Genomic DNA, 21,300 nt, shown 5'->3' on the forward strand with positions numbered 1-21,300 from the left:
ATAAGAATATAAAATTCTCAATATTATTTTATATTTTTAATTTTTTATAACTTTATATTTCTTTATAAAAAACAGAGCATTATTTCAACTCAAAATTTAATTGTACAGAAATCGTGTAATGTTCACGCTAAAACACAAATAAGAGCACTTACTGCAAAAACACGACTACCTCACAGCATGATCAACTACTGCAGTCTTTTCTAGATGATCCTTCAATGCTTCTTAAAACACTGACTCCATTATTTTCCCCGATACACAAGTTAAACTAACAGGTCTATAGTTACTTGTCACCTTTTGAATCCACTTTGTGAATTATGAATATTTGCACACCTCCAGTCCATGGACACCTCCCCTGAGTCTAAGGAAGCTCTCATAATTATGGCTAAGGGTTTGCTTACTTCCTTTGCTGCCTCCTTTAATATAACTGGATAGATCCCATCCACCCCCAGGTACCTTCCTTATATTCAACTTCAACAATTTCTCCTCCACTTTTCTCTCAGTTATTACAAAATCACTTAGCTCCCTGTTAGAGTTGGATAAGCTTCTGGCATTCCCCTCCTTGAATAACTCCTCATGTGTGAATGTAGATGCAAGATACTCATTTAGTTTGTCAGCTACCTGAGCATGATCATCAACAGTCAAACCATCTATGTTAAGTGGATCAATCTGATTCATCCCTTTCCTTTTAGAGTTTACATAAGTAAAGAACTCTTTGCTGTTTTTCTTTGCATCCTGTGCCAAAGATTTCTCATAATTTACATTCACCTGCCTAACCTCCTTTGTGACTTGATTACAGACTAGTTTATATCTGCCATAGGCTTCTGTGTCGCCTGATAATTTATATGCATCCCATGCATTTTTCTTCTCTGCCACAAGCTTTATTAATTCATCTGACTTCCATTTAGGCCTAAATCTTGAACAGTATTTCTTAGTTGGTATGAAAAGCCTAGTAGCCTCCAAGATTAAGTTCCTGAAGGCTTCCCATTTAGAATTCACCATTGGCAACATCATCAGTTGATCCCACTGTACAGAATTTAAAAACTGTCTGAGACCACTGTAGTCACCTTTACAAAAGCAAAAGCCCTTCCCTTTACCCTTGATGGTAGTTACATCTTTAAGTAAATCCCACATCAGTACACTGTGATCACTGTCACCTAGTGGTTCCTTTATCTGCAAATTCTTAATGCATGAATGATCACTGCTGATAATCAGATCAAGAGTATTACTCCCTCTCGAACATGTTGCTATAGAAAACAGTGCTAGAACTAGGGGACATAAATTCAAGTTACGGGGGGAAATGTTTAGATTGGACTGCAGGAAGTTTTATTTTAGCCAGCGAGTTATTAATTACTGGAATAAGTTGCCTTCATGGGTGGTAGAGGCCGACAGTTTGGGGAAATTCAAAGGTCATCTGGATAGTACTTTCGGGTAAGGGAAGCGCATAGGATGATAGGTTTAATTTCCTTTTTATTTTATTTTTTTATTTATTAATTATTATTATTTAGTTATTTATTTTATTTATTTATTTATTTATTGTTTTTATCATTGTTTTGTTCGGATTTTTTTTTTTTTTTGGCTGGTGCAGCATAAGCCATAGGCTTTCTTGCACCATGCGGCCGTTACTAATACTAATACTAATACAGTCATCTAATAAATCCACAAAAGTCTTGATAGTGTGCGAGTGACCAATCCACAAGTTTCAGTCAATATCTGGAAAGTTAAAATCCCCCATTGTAAGATATTCTGATTTACTGGCCCACTCTGTTTCTCTGCACAATTGCTCATTGTACTCATCAGATTCATTAGGCCTATAACACACACCTACTCTCATTTTTCCTTTTCCCAGGGCTTATGTCACACCACAACTGACTCAACATTGCATTGACCACCAATGTCAACTGAAATCACTGCCTTTGATTTTATGTGTTTCTTAACTAACAGCATAACCCCCCCCCCCTTCCTGTCCTATTCTGAACACATTGTACTCCGCAAATTCAAATTCTCTATTCCTTACATCTGTGTGACGCCACATCTCTGATATCCCAATATCTGCCTTTGATGTGTTCACCAGCACCTCAAATTCATTAAATTTATTTACTATATTCCTAGCATTGTTGTATGTGCAAGTATACATACACCTGTTCCTACTCTTAGTTACCCTAACACAGCCCATGTATTTACTTGTTTCGCTATGACTCCCAGCAGTCCTGGAAATCCCCAGCAACTTGCTTTCCAAGCTGCTGCTCATTCCAATAGAAGCAGTGCAAGAATCACTTTTGCCTCTGCCTGTGGCTACTGTTAATCTTTTAGTCTATGTATTCCCCCAAGCTAGCAGTTTTCCGACCCACCTAACACTGCCTCGATAGTATCGGCAAATATTCTTGCACCCTTTCTATTTAAGTATACCCCATCCCTGTAGAAGCCGTCTCTCATGCTAGCAAGCACAGATCAAGCTGAAAATATTTCTACCCCATGAGCCTTGCACAGTCTCTCCAGGGCTGAATTGATTGACAAGTCTCTCATCATGTACTCTCTCCTATTGTGTCTGGGCAGAATTGCAGGCACTTTCAAATTCAACCCTAGCTTGTGACTTTATTTCAACATTGACCTGTACTTGCTAATTAAATCTGCAGATCTCTTACTCTTAAGGACATTAGTGCCAACATGTACAACAATATCACATTTTGTGCCCTTAAAGGATGATATCTGCTCTACAACGTCATCAACTTTTGCACCTGGCAGACATACCCTGGTCCTATTCTACCTATCCTTTTTGTATAATATATTCCTATTCCCTGTCTCCCTGACAGTTGATTAGCAACAATAACTAATTCCTGTGGGACCAGCACATTCTGCCTTGGATATTGCCTCTGTGTTACCTGCTGCACAGGAGTGAGCTCTGTCGTTGAGTTGAGCAGCTAAGAGCTTGATGGGCCCCTCATATTAATTTCTTCGAGGGCATCTCCCCTACACCTCAAACTCTCATAGACACCCATCAGAAACCTGAGTTGGTGCCTAATTTCTTGGCACTCTAGGCACCTAACACACACAGACATCTTCCTTGGCTAGATCATGTCCTGTTACTGAAATGTCTGCAAACATTTCGCACGTTTTTTGAGACTAACGTGCATTGGAGAATTGCCTCCTTTGTTTCTCCCCCGAGCCACACCACTTCTACTACTCTGATTTTTGCTTTGCAGCTCTAGTCTGGGTCATGATTTATGTTTAAATACAGTTTAATTAACAGTGAAATTTAATAAGATTAATAAATTTTATTGGTTAATTGATAATACTCTACTAAGCTAACAGATTCCTAATACAGTGCTACTTATTACGCTTTCAAAGATATACGTTATGCTGTTTCGTATCGATCTATACAATGGCGGCAAGTTCAATAATTATGGCACTAACATTGGTGCGAGCGGGGGAGTAATTTTAAAAAATAAGCTAATGAAAATGCTACTAAGCCTATTTAATATCTTTGCGGAATGCAATATAGTATGTTAATTAACGAAGAATATGGTAAAAATAAAACTACTTATCGTTTTCAGCAGCTGAAAATCCATCAACTGTTCACCTCCGCGATCCCACCGCACTCTTAAGGAATGCTTCCTAGGCAAGCTCTGCAGATTAAACAACTTGGGAACAAGAATACATTACAGAAGATAATTAACCAATTATGCCTTGATAGTAATGAAGGTCCTGATGGCATCCTTACTGTTATTGTTAACTTGTCTGTTGCATACATCTTGCTTAGTGAAAATCATTACCAGGTGCATTTCCCAGCCATTCTTTCCAAGACAATGGAAAATCTTCAGGATTACTCTGATTCCTAAACAAGCTAGCAGTAATAATTAAATTATTAATAAAATCATGTTGCCATACCTTCAAGATATGAGGTGTGGCTATTAAATAATTAAGACTGTTGCAATAAAATAAATAATAATAATTTATGCTATGCCTTACGCTATCAGAGATATATGTTATGCTGTTTCGTATCGATCTATACAAAGTTTTATTTTTACCATATTCTTCATTAATTAACATATATACAATGGACTCCTGCTTTTTGATTGGTTCACTGTATGATCAAATCACTTTATGATGGGCTCTCCATAATAAAACACCATTCACTGTATGATATGTAGTAAATGCTGGTATTGCGATCACATTTGAGAATTAAATTTTAATTCTATTAAATGGTGGGTCTCATAAGTGAAAATAGGAGGAATATTATCCACAGGCTATAAAAGTAAAGATATAAAGCACAAATTTACATTTTATTGCCTTACTAATTAACAAAATTAAATGTTACATGAAAATCAGAAGAATATTTTCCACAGGTTAGTAAAAATAAAAATAACATGTATATACTAACTAACTGATATTTTTGTTCATTGACTTTTTTTTTCTTTTTTTTTTTTTGGGGGGGTTGTAAAATTTAAAACAAAAAAGATAAGCAATCAATAACAAAGAACTTGGCACACACAAATTGCAACTAACGTGATACATGCAAGTGAGATCAGAGTAACAAATTTATGAAGCTTAAAGAATAGGAATGAAGAAAAGCTTCTGAAAATTTATTTATGTTTTTTTATGTAATTGAAGATTTCATGGAAGAGGAAATACTTTTCACCTTAATAACGTAAAAACCCACAGAATTGCAGCTATCAGTATTATCACAAATGCAGTAAGATCAAGTTTACTATTGGTTTTATAATAAATTGCACTAACAGAAAAGCCCAATAAACCAGAAACTGCAAATTGTTTTATCATAGTGACCTCCAAAAATCACAAAGGTGTTCAAAATTGATTTTTATAACCGAACATTGATAATGATGAAAGTGTAGTGCATTTTAATGATTTGACTTGATTTTTTGAAATCTGATTCTGTCAAGTGGCTGATTCTACTAACCAGTGATCATGTTCACCAGTGCCTACTTATTTCACTTAACAATGGCTTACGATTGTCTCCCACCGGCCCCGGTGGTCCTTCCTTTCAGCCAATAGCAGCATTTGTAAACGTGTTGGCTGTGTGTTTTGTTTTTGTATTGTTTAGTTGAAGTGATTTTTTGTGTTGTGCTTTAATCAATATATATTAGTTTTAATGAATATGTGCAATTTCCATTATAAAAATCACCTTTTAGAGAGATAAATAGCTTAGTTATATAGCAAAAATTTCAACTTCCAAGGTCTCGGAATGAATTACTGAAAAACAATGTGTTATTGACTTTACATTATGATATTTTCATGATACAATGGTATCTCTGGAGCGAATTAATATTATAAAGTGGGGTCCACTGTATAAGGAAATATTTCATACCTTATAAGTGGTCCTCTTCAAAATAATTAATTGCCTTGGGCTTGCACACTCTGTTCCATACATTTCTTCTAAGCACAAGCAATATTTCTGGAAGTCATCTTCTGTAAGCCTTTTTATCACTTCAGTTTTTTTGTTGACTGAAAATGGATTTCCTTAAATACATTTTTCAGTTTAAGTAGAAGAGAAAAAAAAGTCACAAGGGGCTAGGTCTGGCAATTAGGGTGCATGTTTACATACACACAGGGATTTGTTTTTTGGCCAGAAACTGGCAAACAGAAAGGGTGTTGCGTGCTGGTGCATTGTCTCGATGGAGCATAGAGTCATCTTTCCACAATTCTGGTGTCTTCCTTCAAATTTTTTCATGCGGCCTTGTCAGAATTTCAGTGTAGTATGTTTGACAGTCTTATTTGGTGGTATGTATTCAACTATCATAATTACTTTAATTTCGAAGAAAACAAGCATTGTTTTCATTTATGATTTTGACATTCTTGCTTTTTTTTTGGTCTGGGGGATTTTTTTGTCTTCCATTGCACTGACTATCTTTTAGTTTACAGGTTATACTGGAAAACAGCTTTCATTGCGAGTAATTACAGTACTTAAGTCTGGATCTTCAGTTTTTTTCAAAACATCTTCACAAGCTTGAAGTCTTCTCATTCTTTGACCTTCATTCAAAATTTCTGGCACACTTTTTTCATTTCTAAATTTTCAGCTGAAATTTTTCTGTTTATTTGTCCATATTGAGTTCTGATGCAACCATTCTAATGCTTAAATGACAATAATTCCTTATCAGTGTCCTTATCCGGTCCACATATTCATTGTTTTTCATGGATACCATATGGCTGTTCATTGTTTTTCATATTTTATGCCATTAAAATATTTTCATATTTCAATGGCATAAAATATGAAAATATTTTATGCCATTCAAACATGCAAGCTCTTGACATAATTTTCCCCATAAACATGGTGTAACAACTCATAACTTTCAGTTGTTTTCTTTAGTTTTGTTAAAATTTTGAGGTTGACTTGTTTGATTCTTTTGTCTCTCATTTTTGCGGTAAACTGCAAAAACACAAGGTAATGAAACCTGTCTCACTGCAAAGCAAATGAACCTGTTGGAATGTAACTTGGCAGGCAACTAGGGAAAGGTTCAAGGTCAATTGCTGTGCCTTTGTTTCACACGTGGGACTTGATAGTAGTTGCTGTGTGGATAGTCTTGTAATTTATTAGCTACATCTTGTATAATCATTGTTAATGCAACTGTCAACATGCATTTTGTTCCTAGAGTGTGCTCCACAACAAGCCCATAGCTGACACCATTGTGTCCATCCAAACTGTTTCAAGATAAGCACAATGCATTGTCATTTATTTAGACCTCAAAGGTTGTTTTGACAACATAAATCTCAAGAAGACTGTCAAGCTACAAAAAATCATTTCCTCATTAACACAGTAGTCTATCTAGAGTACAGCCTAAATCGTAAATATATCCTCTTCCCCACTAATACTGATGATATATTCTCGTCACATCTGCAACAGGCATTCCTCGATGGAGTGTACTCTTCAGTATTATATTTTTAGCATCTCTACAGCCACTCCTAAAAGCAAGTATATGCCGATGATTTAAACTTCTCCAGACTCAAGTAAATTGACAGAACGTTTCCAGTTGTACCCCTTCATCTCATAAATTTTCATAACATTGATTACCAAAGATTTCTCAACTGTGAAGCTTACAGGAGTCAGATTTCCAATCAGATGATAGGAAATACAAACAGCAGCCTGCTTTCAGCACCAAGTAATTAGCAACTCAATGCATAATGTATTGTACTTATTTTGTTAACACACAAATATAATTTGTACTCATTGTTTATGTATACAGTATATGAATATTGCTATGTATATTGATTTTTACAGAACTTCCTTTGTCAATATTACACTGATATGCTAATGATTCATTACCACAAAGTAAATTAGCATATATCATTTCAGAACAACTGATAATGTAAGTTCTGTAATATTTTAAGAGTTAGCTAATTGCAAATTAGCCAACTCTTAAATAAGTGTGTTCACCACCATTTTATATAAGGAAAGTTTCATCATTAGTTTATATAAGTTTATAAGTTTGATTTATCTAACCCACATTTCAGTATTATCAAAGAACTGGTAAAATATATATTTTTTCTTTTTTAGATATACATTTCCAAAATTTCACCTATGTTGGACTGAATTTCTGGAATTAAAAATTAGAGTACCTTGTGAAATTGAAGATTATATACAATCAAACTATGGATCAAATTGGTTTGAGCCTGTGAAAGATTGGGATTGGAAGACCAGTCCTCCAAATGTTGAAGAAAATGGCCAGTGGCCAGTAGAGGAATGGCCAGAAGTTATTCAACTGATACCATTACCTGAACAGACATAAGTAATTTAATTCATGTGATAGTGATATGCACATTTTTTTTTTTTTTTTTTTTTGGGTTTTTTTTTTGGGTTTTTTTTTTTTTTTTTGCTGCTTTTGTTACTGTATTATATAGGGTATTTATAAATACTGGTAATGATTACAGACAAATACATTGTCTTTGTTTTTTCCTTGAATCATTGGCACTTGGTTAAATGTTTTTGAAGCAAAACCAATGTGTAGATGACATCACTAAAAAAAATTTAAGATTGGTTTAGATTATAATAATAATAAAGGGAAACAGAGAGAGGGAGGGGGAGGGAAATACTATTTCCAGCGTATATTCTTATTTTTCAGTTTTTTTAATTCGGTCCTAAATTAAGGAAATTAAAGTTGAATTAGAAGGCCTCATCAATCATATCTGTAATAGCATTAACACATACACATTATGTGTGTGTGTGTTCCTGCCATTATGAATGGCAGGAAAAACTGCAACATTCAGAACTTTTTTTAATCTTTCAGGAAAAAAAAAAAAAAGCAGTGAATCCAGTCAACATGAGTGGCTAGTACAATGTTGAGTTAGTTTGGTGTGACTCAAGCACTTGGAAAATGAAAATGAGAGTAGGAGGGTGTTATAGACCTAATGACTATGATGAATATAATGAACAACTAGAGAGAGAAATAGAGTGAGCTAGTAAATCAGAATGTCTTATAATGGGAAATTTTAGCTTTCCAGATATTGATTGGAACTTGTGGGTTGACTCACACAATAGCAAGATGTTTGTGGATTTATTGGATGACTGTTTTCTAGAACAGCATGTTAGATAGGCAACAGGAGAAAGACATACTCTTGATCTGATTATCAGCAGCAATTCTTCATGCATTAAGAAGGTGAAGATAAAAGACTCACTGAGTTGCGGTGATCAGTGTATTGATGTGGGATTTACTTAAAGGCAAGGGTAAAAGGAAAGGATTTTGCTTTCGCAGAGGGACTACAGTGGCCTGAAGATGAGAAAGAAGTTTGCGTGATGGTTATTTTTATAGATGTGCAGAATGAAAGAGGTGTGTAGTTCCAGCATTTTGGGTCCACCGCATGCACACACACACACACACACACACACACACACACACACACACACACACACACACACACACACACACACACACACACACACCATTTGAATGCTTAATTTTCAATAGGTCTATTTCATTGGAACGCACCTGAGGATGCCATATTTATGAGATTTTACTTATCCCCCCCCCTCTCAGTTTATAGCACTGTATACTCTAAAAATAAAATGATAAAATGTCATCTTCATAATGACAATTTTTTTTTTTATCACAAGTAGTCTCATTTGGGAATTACAGGACTCCATATTTAAAACGTTTACCATATGGCATCAAATATAAGGTTTTTATTGAAAATTTTTTTTATTTTTTTTTGTTCAGATTTTTAAAAATGCATTTATTTATTTTTTTTCATTACTGCAATTACATTATCTAAATAATTACCATACAAAATAAATAAAATCAATGAAAACTATTCATATTTTGGGCTAAAACACAATTTCTGTGTGACCACTACTTGTAATTAGGCTTAACCTCTTTTGAGAGATCACCTACAGTGTTTGGTGCACCTCCCCCTCATGTGCTATTTAGCTCTTTTTATCTTGAAGGCTGCTGCCTGACTGCACTTTCATAGGGCTTCAAAACAAATGAGTTAAAATGATGTTTGCAATCTAAGTGAAACATTTAGATTTCAAATATACATTTTTCATGCATGATGAAACTATATAATACACTACTCTAGAATTAAAATATAATATACTATTTACAATAAAACCATATAAAATTAAATTTTTAAATCATAAAAGCACTATACATGGAGGCTAAAAACAAAAATCATTGGAGTGTTTGGTGCTTGTGTTTTCTTTATCAACGTTGCTATTTTCATATGGCAAACTCTTAAATAGCAGAAATACTTAACCTGGCTGATGCATATTGGGAATTTGTGATCTCTGGTGCATGCAAAATAGTGAAGTTTGTTATCTGCTGATGGTGCATTTGTCCTGTCAGTAACACCACTTGGATGACAGTAACTCCCCTTCCCCCCCCCAGCACTCAGTGTCTTGTCACAATAACAAAATCCCAAATATGTAAGAAAGGCCGTGCTACACAATAGCAGGCTTTCCTCCATGGCAGTATAGTTGTTTTGCCACGTCACTTGGTTGGAGAAGTCATTCTCAGTTCAATTCCCGTCAACAACTGAAGAAATTTCTAAAGAACTCTTCAATCAAGGCTGTAGTTAGCTGATCTCAGGCAGAGGTTCTCCATGAGTTATTTAGCCCACACAATGTGCAGTTCAGCCTATGAATACACATTTTTACAGACATAATGTACTTATATATTACTAATGTTTAAGGCACAAAGCCTCAAACTATGTAAAATTCATATTATGTAAATAAGTCGCAACTGTGAGATCAATCCTTACACCTCCAGGTACCTACCCACTCACTGACAAGAAACCAAATAGCTTTGAAATAGTGCTGTCTGGATGGTGGTGGTACTCAACTGAAAATAAGTAACAGTAGTCTTCTCTAATAGTGAAGTGCTATACTTATTTGAAGTATAAGGAGGGCAACTCAGAAGGATTTCACAGTATCAGATGTTACAGTAATGATGTCGCTATACCAACTTCAGTTTGTCTAAAAAAATTCAGCTATGCAGAAATGATGCAAATGCACTGATCAATCTCATATGTTTATATGAATATAAGTTATGCTTCGGAGCTGATAACGTGATAATAATAATAAACCAGCCGATCTGGAAATTATACATTAGATTACACACTTCTCTTTCACTACTACAATACTCTCAACTGTATATACACTATACTGTCAAAAGTATAACCAACATTGATATGTAAAATATTGCACTAATGATGTGGAGGGTGTTATAGTTCATTTTCTGAAACTATTTCAATACTTGTGTTGAAAAATACTACAGTTAATAGGTTTATTATACACAGAATGAGAGTTGTATGCAGTTGGAAGTTCTGCTTTCGAACACTTTTTGGCTTCTAGATTTGATGTATTTATTCACCATTCAGGGTGCTTGCCAATTTTTATCTCTCTCTTTTTTTTATCTGCATTTTCATAATATATATTATGAAATATAATAATATATATTATGAAAATGCAGATAACAAAAAGAAGAGATAAAAATAGGCAAGATGTCCCTACCTCTCCTTCTCGTTCTGTTTTCATGAAAGGCCCTTCTATAATAATGTAGGGGTTGCAGGGCGCAATCATGCAGAAATTAAATTCAAAACAGACTTTAAAGCACATTACTGTTGTTAGATATATAGTCATGGGGAAAACATCCTCTTCCTTCTAAAGGTCAACATCAAGAACTCAGTGTTAAGCTTAGAAACAAAATACTGTTATTCACGGTTCAACTTAAATTGCTAATATCTTTTTAAATTGTATACCATCACTCAGTAGGCAAATCTACTGTGCATTTCAAAATCTGAGATATCATCAGAACAGCTGTTTCAAAGCGTGCTGAGCTCTTGGTGTTGGTATTTGGAGGGCTTCGATGAAAGCTGCAGTCAGAACACTGAAATAAAATTCATTAGAGAAAAGCATACAGATAACAAATTAAAAAAACAGAACTAAACACTAAGTTAGTACTTATTTTGTTTTGTAAAATAGAAAAGCTACAGCTACCAACTTTTGAAATGCTGAAGATTTTTGTACAAAACAGGCAGAAAACAGCATTTTTACAAAAAACGAGTTATTCATAAAAATAGGAAGAAACCAGGTTTTTTGAAGTTCATTCTGTGCTGAAAACTAAATTTCACTTCAGAAATTCAGTTTTTAGAACAGAATTGTCCGTCTATAGTGTATATTTTCTGACAATATACACATTTTATATTAAAATACAACCACAGGTTTGTTTTATCAGTGTAATATGCTCTTAAACATTAGCTTACATAGGATTTTTCTGTTTGGACTGTCTGTTACACAATCTGATTACAATTGCTTCAAGAAGGTACTGCTGCGACTGTTCTCTTCAGAATGATTGAGTGAGTCAAAGTTTTGTTCATGGCAATGGCCCTGCTCTCAAGACTTGGCTGTGAAATACATTTCCAAAGCTTCACCGAGAAAAGATATGAACTTTGTTTTTATTTTTCCTCGTGTGACTAAATATTTTCTCGCACTCAGCATTACCAAAAGGAATTGTTAAAATGCCAAGCATGATTTGGGATAATGTTATATATTTCAAGCTTCCTTGTGCACTTGTCAGTTCCCCAACCAAGTATTACTATGCATTAGCTCTTTCATAATAGTATCTCATACTGAAATTAACAGAACTGATATTGCAAAACATATGTTGCTTTATGTTTAACAAAACCAAGAAGTACTAAAAACTTATATTGTCCACACACAATTTCAAATTCAAAAATAAATGCACTGCCAGTTAATGAAATTTGTGCTACCTTGGCATTTGCAAAACAATTTTTCAGTGGGAACTTATGTATCATCTTTGTCACATACAACAGTAAAGTACTTCCTCACTCAACAAAAGAACAGAATCTTCTCGCCATGTTTTACTCTCACCAACCTTGGCAGTAGAAATGTCTAAGTATGAATCATCCTTCTAGTTTAGTCTGCTATGGTAACAAACTTCCAAAATTGGGAGCGGAAGATTTAAAAACTGTTGGTATAACAAATTTACACTTAATATTCAACAACATGTTTAGGATTAGATATTAGGTATATTGAATTGAAGAGCTGTGTTTGGTTTTTCAGATGTTGGCAAGTAACAAACAAATTGCTTTATTCAAGCCAGAAGAGAGGAATGTGAAGACTTTCAAAATCGGTGAGGATAACAATGCTTGATTTATCAACTTTCCATATTTACAATTGCTTTCCCATTCAGTTCTTTTTCTTGACAAGTTCATTAATTTGTAAGCTTCTTTTGGACCATGAACTTGACTTGGATATGTCAGCACTATTCACTGGTGATTGCTTGCTGCACTTTTCATTTTGGTAACTCTGCAAAGTGCTCATGGCTTTTCTCACCACTCAAACCCTTCTCTATATAGACTTATCTACTACTCTACTTAGATGCTTACCTAAGACATAGCCAGGATGAACACACATGCTTTAAAAGATTTCTTACTTCAGTGGAATGCATTAGTTAAAACTATAAATATTCTTTTCTTTTAATACTTCTTTCAAGATAGGTAAATTGCTAACAGGAGAGACTTGTTTATACAAGGATAGGATGCACTTAAATAGGTGTGTAAGAAAATTTGCTGTTGACGCAAATGTATGGATTGAAACACTGCTAGTTTGTGGGGAGGAAGAGAATTAGCAGAGGCATATGATGGAAGACAGCACGCTTATACAGTATTAGCCAAAAGAGAGAGAAAAAAAAACCTTTTCATTTCACCCATCCATCCCTTTGCTCCAAAAGTTTCTCTAGTTCTTCCTTGAATTTATTTAGGCTATCAACTTCCACATCAGAGGGAAGTTTGTTCCAGCAATCAACTACCTGCTGACCAAAGGCAAATTTCTGCACATCTATTTTTTTCTCAGTTTGAATTTATGCCCCCACAGGTTTCTAATCTAAGCAAGAGGAAGAATCCCACCAGCATTGAGCTTGCTCTAACCATTCAAGGCCTTATACACCTCAATCAGATCACCTTGCAGGTGCCTAATTTCCAGATGCTGCAATTTGCAGAACTGAAGCCATTCTTGGTAAGAGCAACCCTTTGTTCCTCTCACCAGATTCATTGCCCTTCTCTGTACTTGTTCCAGCAGCCTCTACATCCTTCTTAAAATGAGGCCTCCATATCTGTATGCAGTACTCAAGGTGGAATGACCTTTGCTTTATACAAGGGGACAATCGCCTCCTTATCCCTGCTAGAAAAATTCCTGTATATCATTAACAAGACCCCATGGGCTGTTATAGCAGCCTGCCTGCTCTGCTCAGAAAACTTCATATCTAGCTGCACAATAACCCCAGGTTTTTTTCATTTTCCACTACCCTGAGTGTAATACTGCACAGTTGGTATGTTACTCTGGGGTTACTGCTACCCATATGCAATATTTTCCGTTTGTCAATGTTAAACTTCAGTTGCTCAGCCCATCTAACCAACTTTTCTAGATCCTCTTGCTGTAGCGTACTTTAATTATTGGCAACAACCCTGCCAACCTTCATATCATCTGCAAACTTGGTCATTAAGCCTGATATACCTTTGTCAATATCATTGGGGTCCAACACTAAAACATGGGAGACCCACCTAATAACATTAGTCCACGAAGAGCAGTGTCCATTGATTACCACTCCGTCTTCTCCCACTCAGTCATCCCTTTATCCATAGCAGCAACTTGCCCTTAATGACATACTGCTCCAATTTGTACAGCAGTCTTAAATGTGCAACGGTATCAAAAGCTTTCCTGAAATCCTAGTATTTGATATCAAAATTATTTTTTGCATCCAGTTCCTTTGTGACCACATCGTAGTATCCAATCAAATTGGTGAGACAAGACTTCCCCTTAGCTAACCCATGCTGTGTCTGAATTATAACTGCAGTCTTGTCCAGATGATCCTGCAGTGCTTCTTTAACCAGTGATCTCATTATTTTCCCTAGAACAGAAGTTAAACTAACAGGTCTATAATTACTTTTGTAACTTTTCAATCCCCCTTTGTGAATTGGGGGATACATTTGCACACCAGTCTGTAGGGACTTTCCCTGAATCCAGAGATGATCTCATAATAGTGGCTAAGGGTTTGCGTACTCCCTTTGCTGCCTCCTTTAATATACTGGATAGATCCCATTCACCCTAGGTGCATTTGTTATATTTAACTTCCACAATTTCTCCACCACTTCGCTCTCAGTTATTACAAAACCATTTAGCTCCCTGTTAGAGTTTAATAAGCTTCTGTCCTCCACTTTCCTACAGAATTCCTCATGTGTGAATCGTCATCATCTGTCATCATTCCACTATTCCAATGGTCGACATATGAGGCCTCGCCACCATGCCCTGTCAGTGTACTTCTCTCCGTTTTTGATTTCACTCCAGTTTCCTCCTCTCCTAAAGACACCGGTCTTTATCATGTCTTGCCATCTCATTCTTGGCCTCCCCTTTGGTCTTTTGTCCCTTAATTGTAAATCAAACATCTCTTGTTCATCCCCTTGACATGTCCAAACCATTTCAAACGGGACCTTTCAGTCCTATTCTAGAGTTTTTCAACCTGAATTCTCTCCCTAATCACATCATTTCTGATTTTGTCACGTCTTGTCTTTCCGGCTATGCTCCTCACAAATCTCATTTCTGCCTCCTGAATTCTGCTTTTGGCACCTCCGTAGCCAGGTGGGCAAGAGCAGCAGTGCGTAGCACATGCTTCTTGATTAGACCCGGGTTCGAGCCCATGAGCCAACAAATATGGAGGATGCGGAAAGGTCGGAGGGACCACCGCATATCCCCAGAGCAATATGGCCTTAGTTGCTAATGCTCCTAAATAATAACAATTCTGCTTTCATCCTTTTTCCTCATAGTCCAAGTTTCAGATGCATACGTCAGAATTGGTACATAATAGGCCTATTATATAGCCTTCTTACACTTCAGTGCTTATGTTCTTGTTCCAGATCAGATCTCTTGTCTGCCTATGTAAATTCCATCCCGCTTGTATCCTTCTACTTATTTCTTCGTCTATCACTCCAGTCTTTGTAATGGTGCTTCCTAGATACTTGTTATTAACTAAAAGTTATTAACCATTTTTAGCTCTTTCCCTTCCATTGTAATGTGTCTGTCAAACTCACCACTCCTGTTTAGAGCCATTACTTCATTTTTCTTCTGACTGAAAACCAGTCCAAATTCGTTGGCCATACTAGCCCCCCCATACATCAACTTGCCATTGCACTTGTTCCCTTCTCTCCCCATATTCAGAGGTCATCTGCTAACAGCATTACTTTCATCTTGTCCTGTCCAAGTTGTTCCACCACTCTACATTGCACATCATTCATGACAGCTATGAATAATGGTGACAGGATGCTTCCTTGCCTCAAAACTGATGTTATTTCGAAGCTCTCCATCAACCCCATCACTGTTCTTACTTTGCTCACTGTATTGATGCACATATTCTCAATTCTCTCACCAAGATGTTCCACCATCCCCAAGTTTCTCAAAACCTCCCAAACTTTCTCTCTCTCTCTTTATGGCATCAAATGCTTTCTTTATATCCAAAAATGCCATCCATAATTCTTTATTGTGTTCGTAACACTTTTTCATCAGTTACCTGATGCAGAAAATTAGATCCACCATCGATCTGCCAGCCCTAAAGCCATACTGTTCCTCAGCCATCCTATTTTCAATTGTTCCTCTTATCTTCCTCTCTAACACTCTCTTATACAGCTTACTCACATGTGATGCCTCTATAATTGGAACCCTTTTTCCTGTTCCCCTTCTTGAACAACTGGATGATCAGAACTTCTTTCAAGTCCTTTGGCACCTGTCTCTCATCCCAGATCTTACAGAACAGTCTGTATGTCCATGCTATCCCTGCCTTGCCTGTAGCCTTCAGCATCTCTCCATTTATCTCATCCATACCAGCAGACTTGCCTGTCTTGATGTATTTCCATGCTTGCACTACATCAAGTCTGTCTGCTCTCTCTGTGTGTCTTCTCTTCCATCCCCTCTTCTCTGATCAACCTGCCTTTGTCCCTTTTGCTGGCTGTCCTGCACATTCAACAGATTTTCAAAATACTTCCATGTTTCTCTTATTTCTTCATCTTTGGTTATTAGGTTCTCATTCTCATCCATCAAGTATTTGCTCTGGTCACCATCTCTTCTATTCCTCACCATACCATACAGCGTCTTTTTATTACTGTCGATATCTTGTTGTAGAGTTTCACTCCATTCTTCCAACCACAGTCTTCTCTCCTCGTTAACTATCCTCTTAGCATTCTTGATTTTCACAACCTCTCCCTCGTCTATTATCACTCCACCATGGAGTTTCCTTCCATCTGTTCACTGTCTTAGGTACAACCTTCCTGAACTCTTCTCTGAACATCGCTCCTTTTTCCTCTTCTTTCAACTTCCACACCCTTAGTTTTCTCTCTCTTGTTATTTTGATCCTCTTCAATTTAGGGAATCTTAAAACTCCAACTAACATGTGATCATTACTCAAGGAGACACTAGGAATGACCTTGACATCCACTAGTCTTCTGGCCACTTCCGTAGCCAGGTGGGAAGGAGCAGCAGTGCGTAGCACACGCTTCTTGATTAGACCGGGGTTCGAGCCCGTCATCACCAAATACGGAGGATGCGGAAAGGTCAGGGAATGACCACTGCATATCCTGGAGCAATATGGCCTTAGTTGCTAATGCTCCTAAAAACCAAATAACAAACAAACAAACAAACAAACTAGTCTTCTGTGTCACTCTTTATTCACGGGCATATAGTCAAGCATACCAGTTTACCACAAATACTATCTACTTTATCGTCATATGTTTCTTTTAAGTTATATTTCTTGGAAGCATTTCATTAAGCTGATTTGTGCTGTCTTTGCTTATCCTGTTTACCTTTTGATAGATTATTTGATAGGTTTTTTCATATTGGCATTACATTCCCACAACACTGACTTTCACTGTAAATAACACTGTCATTTACAGCCTATACATTCAAGTAGCAGTGAGTTGGTTTTGTGATAGTGTCTTTTCTTTGTATGTGCAGTATAAAAGCTACTACCATTCAAATAAGTAGGCCAAAGGTGCCTAATGATCTGGTATACTGTATTCAGATATTAATCTTATTAGCTTTTTGAAAAAGATTAATGATTGACTCTTATTTATATATTTTTTTTATCAGTCTCCAGACTGAGTGTGGTTCATACCAGTAGATTAGTATTAAGTAATATTTCACATTTTAGATCTTGGCTACTCTTTCTGTCTCAGTAGCCAGCAAAAAATTTATTTAATTGTCATTAGCTACCTTGGCTACACTGAGCCTATTATTTTCCATTTTAAATTTCAAAACATTTATATCCATGGTTTTACAATTGCTATTTTGTTTAATTCCTCTCAGCTTCTACTAGTGCCTCTTTTTCCCTCCCTCCATTTGTGTTCTTATTGACCAGTTACTTTTATATTGTATTATCGTGTATTTTTATCATTGTACTTTAAGTGATTGTTCATATTTTGACTAGTCTCTTCAGTGGCCATTTAATTTAATTATTTTTTGACACAACAGTAAGTTTGGCTTAGACCTCTTCCTATATTTTTGTAAAGCATTTTTTTTCAAAATTTGTCAATGACTTGCATTGCTGACCCACTAATGCTGTTCTCATTTCTTGCCATGGTTATAATACTATTTTTATCCTTGTTTTAGTTAAAATAATATTTTTGTTTATAGTCTGTCAATATTTGGTTTCTTCTGTTTTGCAAAATCCAGTAATCTATTCTTTTGGTGCAAGCCAAAAGTTTGTGGACTGGCTGCATGGAATGCTAACCACACGAATAATAGCAGTACACTGTTAAGGTACCACTGAACTAATTCATTGTGAGATGTTTTGCAATAATGCTGCACATTTGTGCAATTAGTGATTAAGTGTGTTTCTGTTGAGAATACCTTGTGATTTTTGTAGCCAAGTAAGATGGTGGACATTTAAGCACCAGTGAATTTGCATCAGATTTCTCATAAACTTGGAGAAACCAGCTTCAGAGATTGTGATATGCTTAAACAAGCATTTGGTGATGATGCTATAGGTAGACCACAAACTTTCCAGTGGTATTCATGTTTCCAAGACAGCTAAATTTCAGTTGAGGATTTTGAGCACTCGGGTCATCCATCATCAAGTCAGACTGATAAAAATGTTAAAAAAATGCATTGTCATCCACGAGGACAGACTGCAAAGGATTAACAATTTTGTGGCATTCTAGGGCCTATTCGTATCATACATGCTGATGCATTTGAAATGAAAATTTAAAAAAATAGGTGGTGTAGGTTTATATACCTCCTCACAAACAGCAGATTTAAGATCATGCAGTTTTATATTTGCATTCCAAAATTTATGCAAAAGAAGTTCAATCTCCTTAACAAACCAACCTGTTAACTTCTGCATCATGACAATGCACCAGTCCACATGGTTTTGTCAGTTCAGTAGTTTTTAGCAAAAAACTACTGAAGAATAAGGAGGGTCCCACACCCTCCTTATCCTTCCAACCTATGACTTCTTCCTGACCTCAAATTGAAAATCCAATTAAAAGACAGAGAATCAAGGTGAATCATAGAAAGTGTTGGACAGCATCACAAAATATGAGTGCCAGAGATGCTTCAAACAATGGGAGAAGTGCTGTGTTCAATGTATATACTCTGGAGGGAACTACTTTGAAAGAGACAATGCCAACGTGTAACTAATGTAAGTCTAAATTAATTTTATTGCCCCAGCCCAGAAACTTTTAGCTCACACCTTGTATGTGCATGTGTGAGTTTTATTTATTTATTTTTTTTTATATACCTCCTCACGAACAGTAGATTTAAGATAATGCAGATTTATATTTGCATTCCAAAATTTATGTAAAAGCAGTTCAATCTCCTTAATGTGATAATTATTGATCCCACCTCCCACAGATTGCAGGTGTGGGACTGCTGAGTTGCATAGAGGGAGATAATTTGCTTATGCTCTAATTGCAGCATATCTAAAAAGTGATTGCTGTTGAACTCAAAGGAGTTTTTTCTAATCTCACTTTGTAGGTCACAGCCCACCAAGCTACCCAGACATGCAGTTTGGGAACTACTGCAGCCTGCCCTCTCAATGATATATCAGTACCATATATAGCAGATCTGTTGCTCCCTCTCTGTAACATATTTTTAGTCAAGGTTAAGCTGGCCTTTGCCAGCTTAACCTTTTCTGTTGCTCTCAGATCAATTTGTAGCTGTTATAGGCTTCAGTACTTTTTATTTCTCTGTAACTTTTCCATGCCATCTTTTTCTGGCAACTTCATTATTCATCCAACTTGGAATACTCCTCGTGGAGTATTTTTTTTTTAATGGTATTTTTCAAAGCATCTGCGATTAATTTTTTTGGTATACCATGATTCAGTTGTATTCGCTCTCTGTGATATATCTACCCAGTTAATAGAGGTAGACTACTGTGAAGACCTTTGGTAATAAAAACCAAAGGTCTTCACAGTAGTATGGTAGACATTGGTATGCTACCATCTGTAGCAATCAACAGAATTTTTTCACTACCTGTGCAATTTCACTAATAGCTTCACAAATGTTTTTTTGCTATTTCCCTATTAGAAATCATATTTGTGAACTGTTTATCTACGATAAATAGGATTATTTATTTTAAAAGTGTACAGCCTTTTTTTGCCAGTACCTGGGTACACTGAATTTCTCACCATTTGAAATTGAAAAATTATATCTACTTACACTACACTTAAGCAAACATGTTACTTTTTCCATAATTTTCAATATATGGAACCTGTTGTTGTTGTAGATAGGCATTCTTAAATTTCACATTGTATTTCTTTGGCATCTTCCTGAAAGACAATGTTAATTAGTTTGGTGCTATACAATACAGTGAAACAGCTACCAATTAGAGAAGAGTGATGTTGTGTTGCATTTCCATTAGCATACCTGATAACATTAAAAAAAAAATAAGCCAAGTTTTTTTTTTTTTTTTGTGAAAAGAAAATTGAGAAAGACTGTTACAATAGTTTAAGGCAGAAGGGATCACAGTAAATCAAAAAGATGGATTCTGTCTTTAACAGTTGCAGCCATGCATATAGCACAAATTCTCATGAGCCATCTTTGCCTTTACATTGTACAGGTCGACCATCATTAATCCGGTTCCACCACTAATTCGGACATAATTTCTGCGAACGTAAATTTCAAATTTCCCAGGTCGGCATACCAACCTGCCACTACTGTTTTGGTGGTGTTGGTTGCAGCATCAACTGTTGGTGCAAACTCGTAAACACTGGCAAGCCATTCCCACTTGTTTTTCTGCATTTATTATTATAACCTGCTCACATTTAGCCTCAGCCATGGTTCCAATGCATATAGGAAGTGCCTTTCATGGTGTAAAATGCAAACACCGTACATTGTCCATAACTGATAAAGTTGAACTTCTGAAAAAACTTGACAGCGGTGTGTCTGTGAGTTTAACTCTGCTTAATTGTAAATTCCAGCAATTTCTCTCAGTTCCTCTTATCTTAGTAATTTTCTTTTAGCCATTCCTTTTTAGATTTTGTACAATGAACTTGCAGAAAAACACAACATGATATGATGGATAATACAGCATGCTAACGAACTTTTCACAAAATCTCTAATAATACTGACAAACTATTGCGATGTTTGACAGTTTATTTTATTGTAATTAGTTTTATTGCAGCACTCGCAGCGCATGCAATAAACTAATCACAAACGACCTTCATATGTATGCCGTAATAGCGTCACACGTATGTGGCCAACACGGCTTTTCAAGAAATAAAGTAACCAACATGTGGCGACATAAAAAAAAATATATTTTTTTTATACATTTCAAGCAAAAAAACAACAAC

The 21,300-nt window shown here is 35.9% G+C and overlaps 1 protein-coding gene across 1 annotated transcript in view; it reads left to right on the top strand.

Moving 5' to 3' along the window:
• LOC150078464 (ribitol-5-phosphate transferase FKTN-like) overlaps positions 1 to 19,572 on the top strand; it is a 57,146-nt gene extending 37,574 nt beyond the window's left edge. Inside the window, exons 7-8 of the mRNA XM_090384576.1 lie at positions 7,508 to 7,739; positions 19,484 to 19,572. Coding sequence (XP_090240702.1) covers positions 7,508 to 7,739 — 232 coding nt within the window. The 3' untranslated portion in view covers positions 19,484 to 19,572. The remainder of the gene's footprint in view (positions 1 to 7,507; positions 7,740 to 19,483) is intronic.
• Positions 19,573 to 21,300: the final 1,728 nt, after the last annotated feature.

This window comes from Mastigoproctus giganteus, chromosome 11, assembly GCF_048544385.1.
Source record: "Mastigoproctus giganteus isolate SK-2022 chromosome 11, ASM4854438v1, whole genome shotgun sequence".
Lineage (NCBI taxonomy): Eukaryota > Metazoa > Arthropoda > Arachnida > Uropygi > Thelyphonidae > Mastigoproctus > Mastigoproctus giganteus.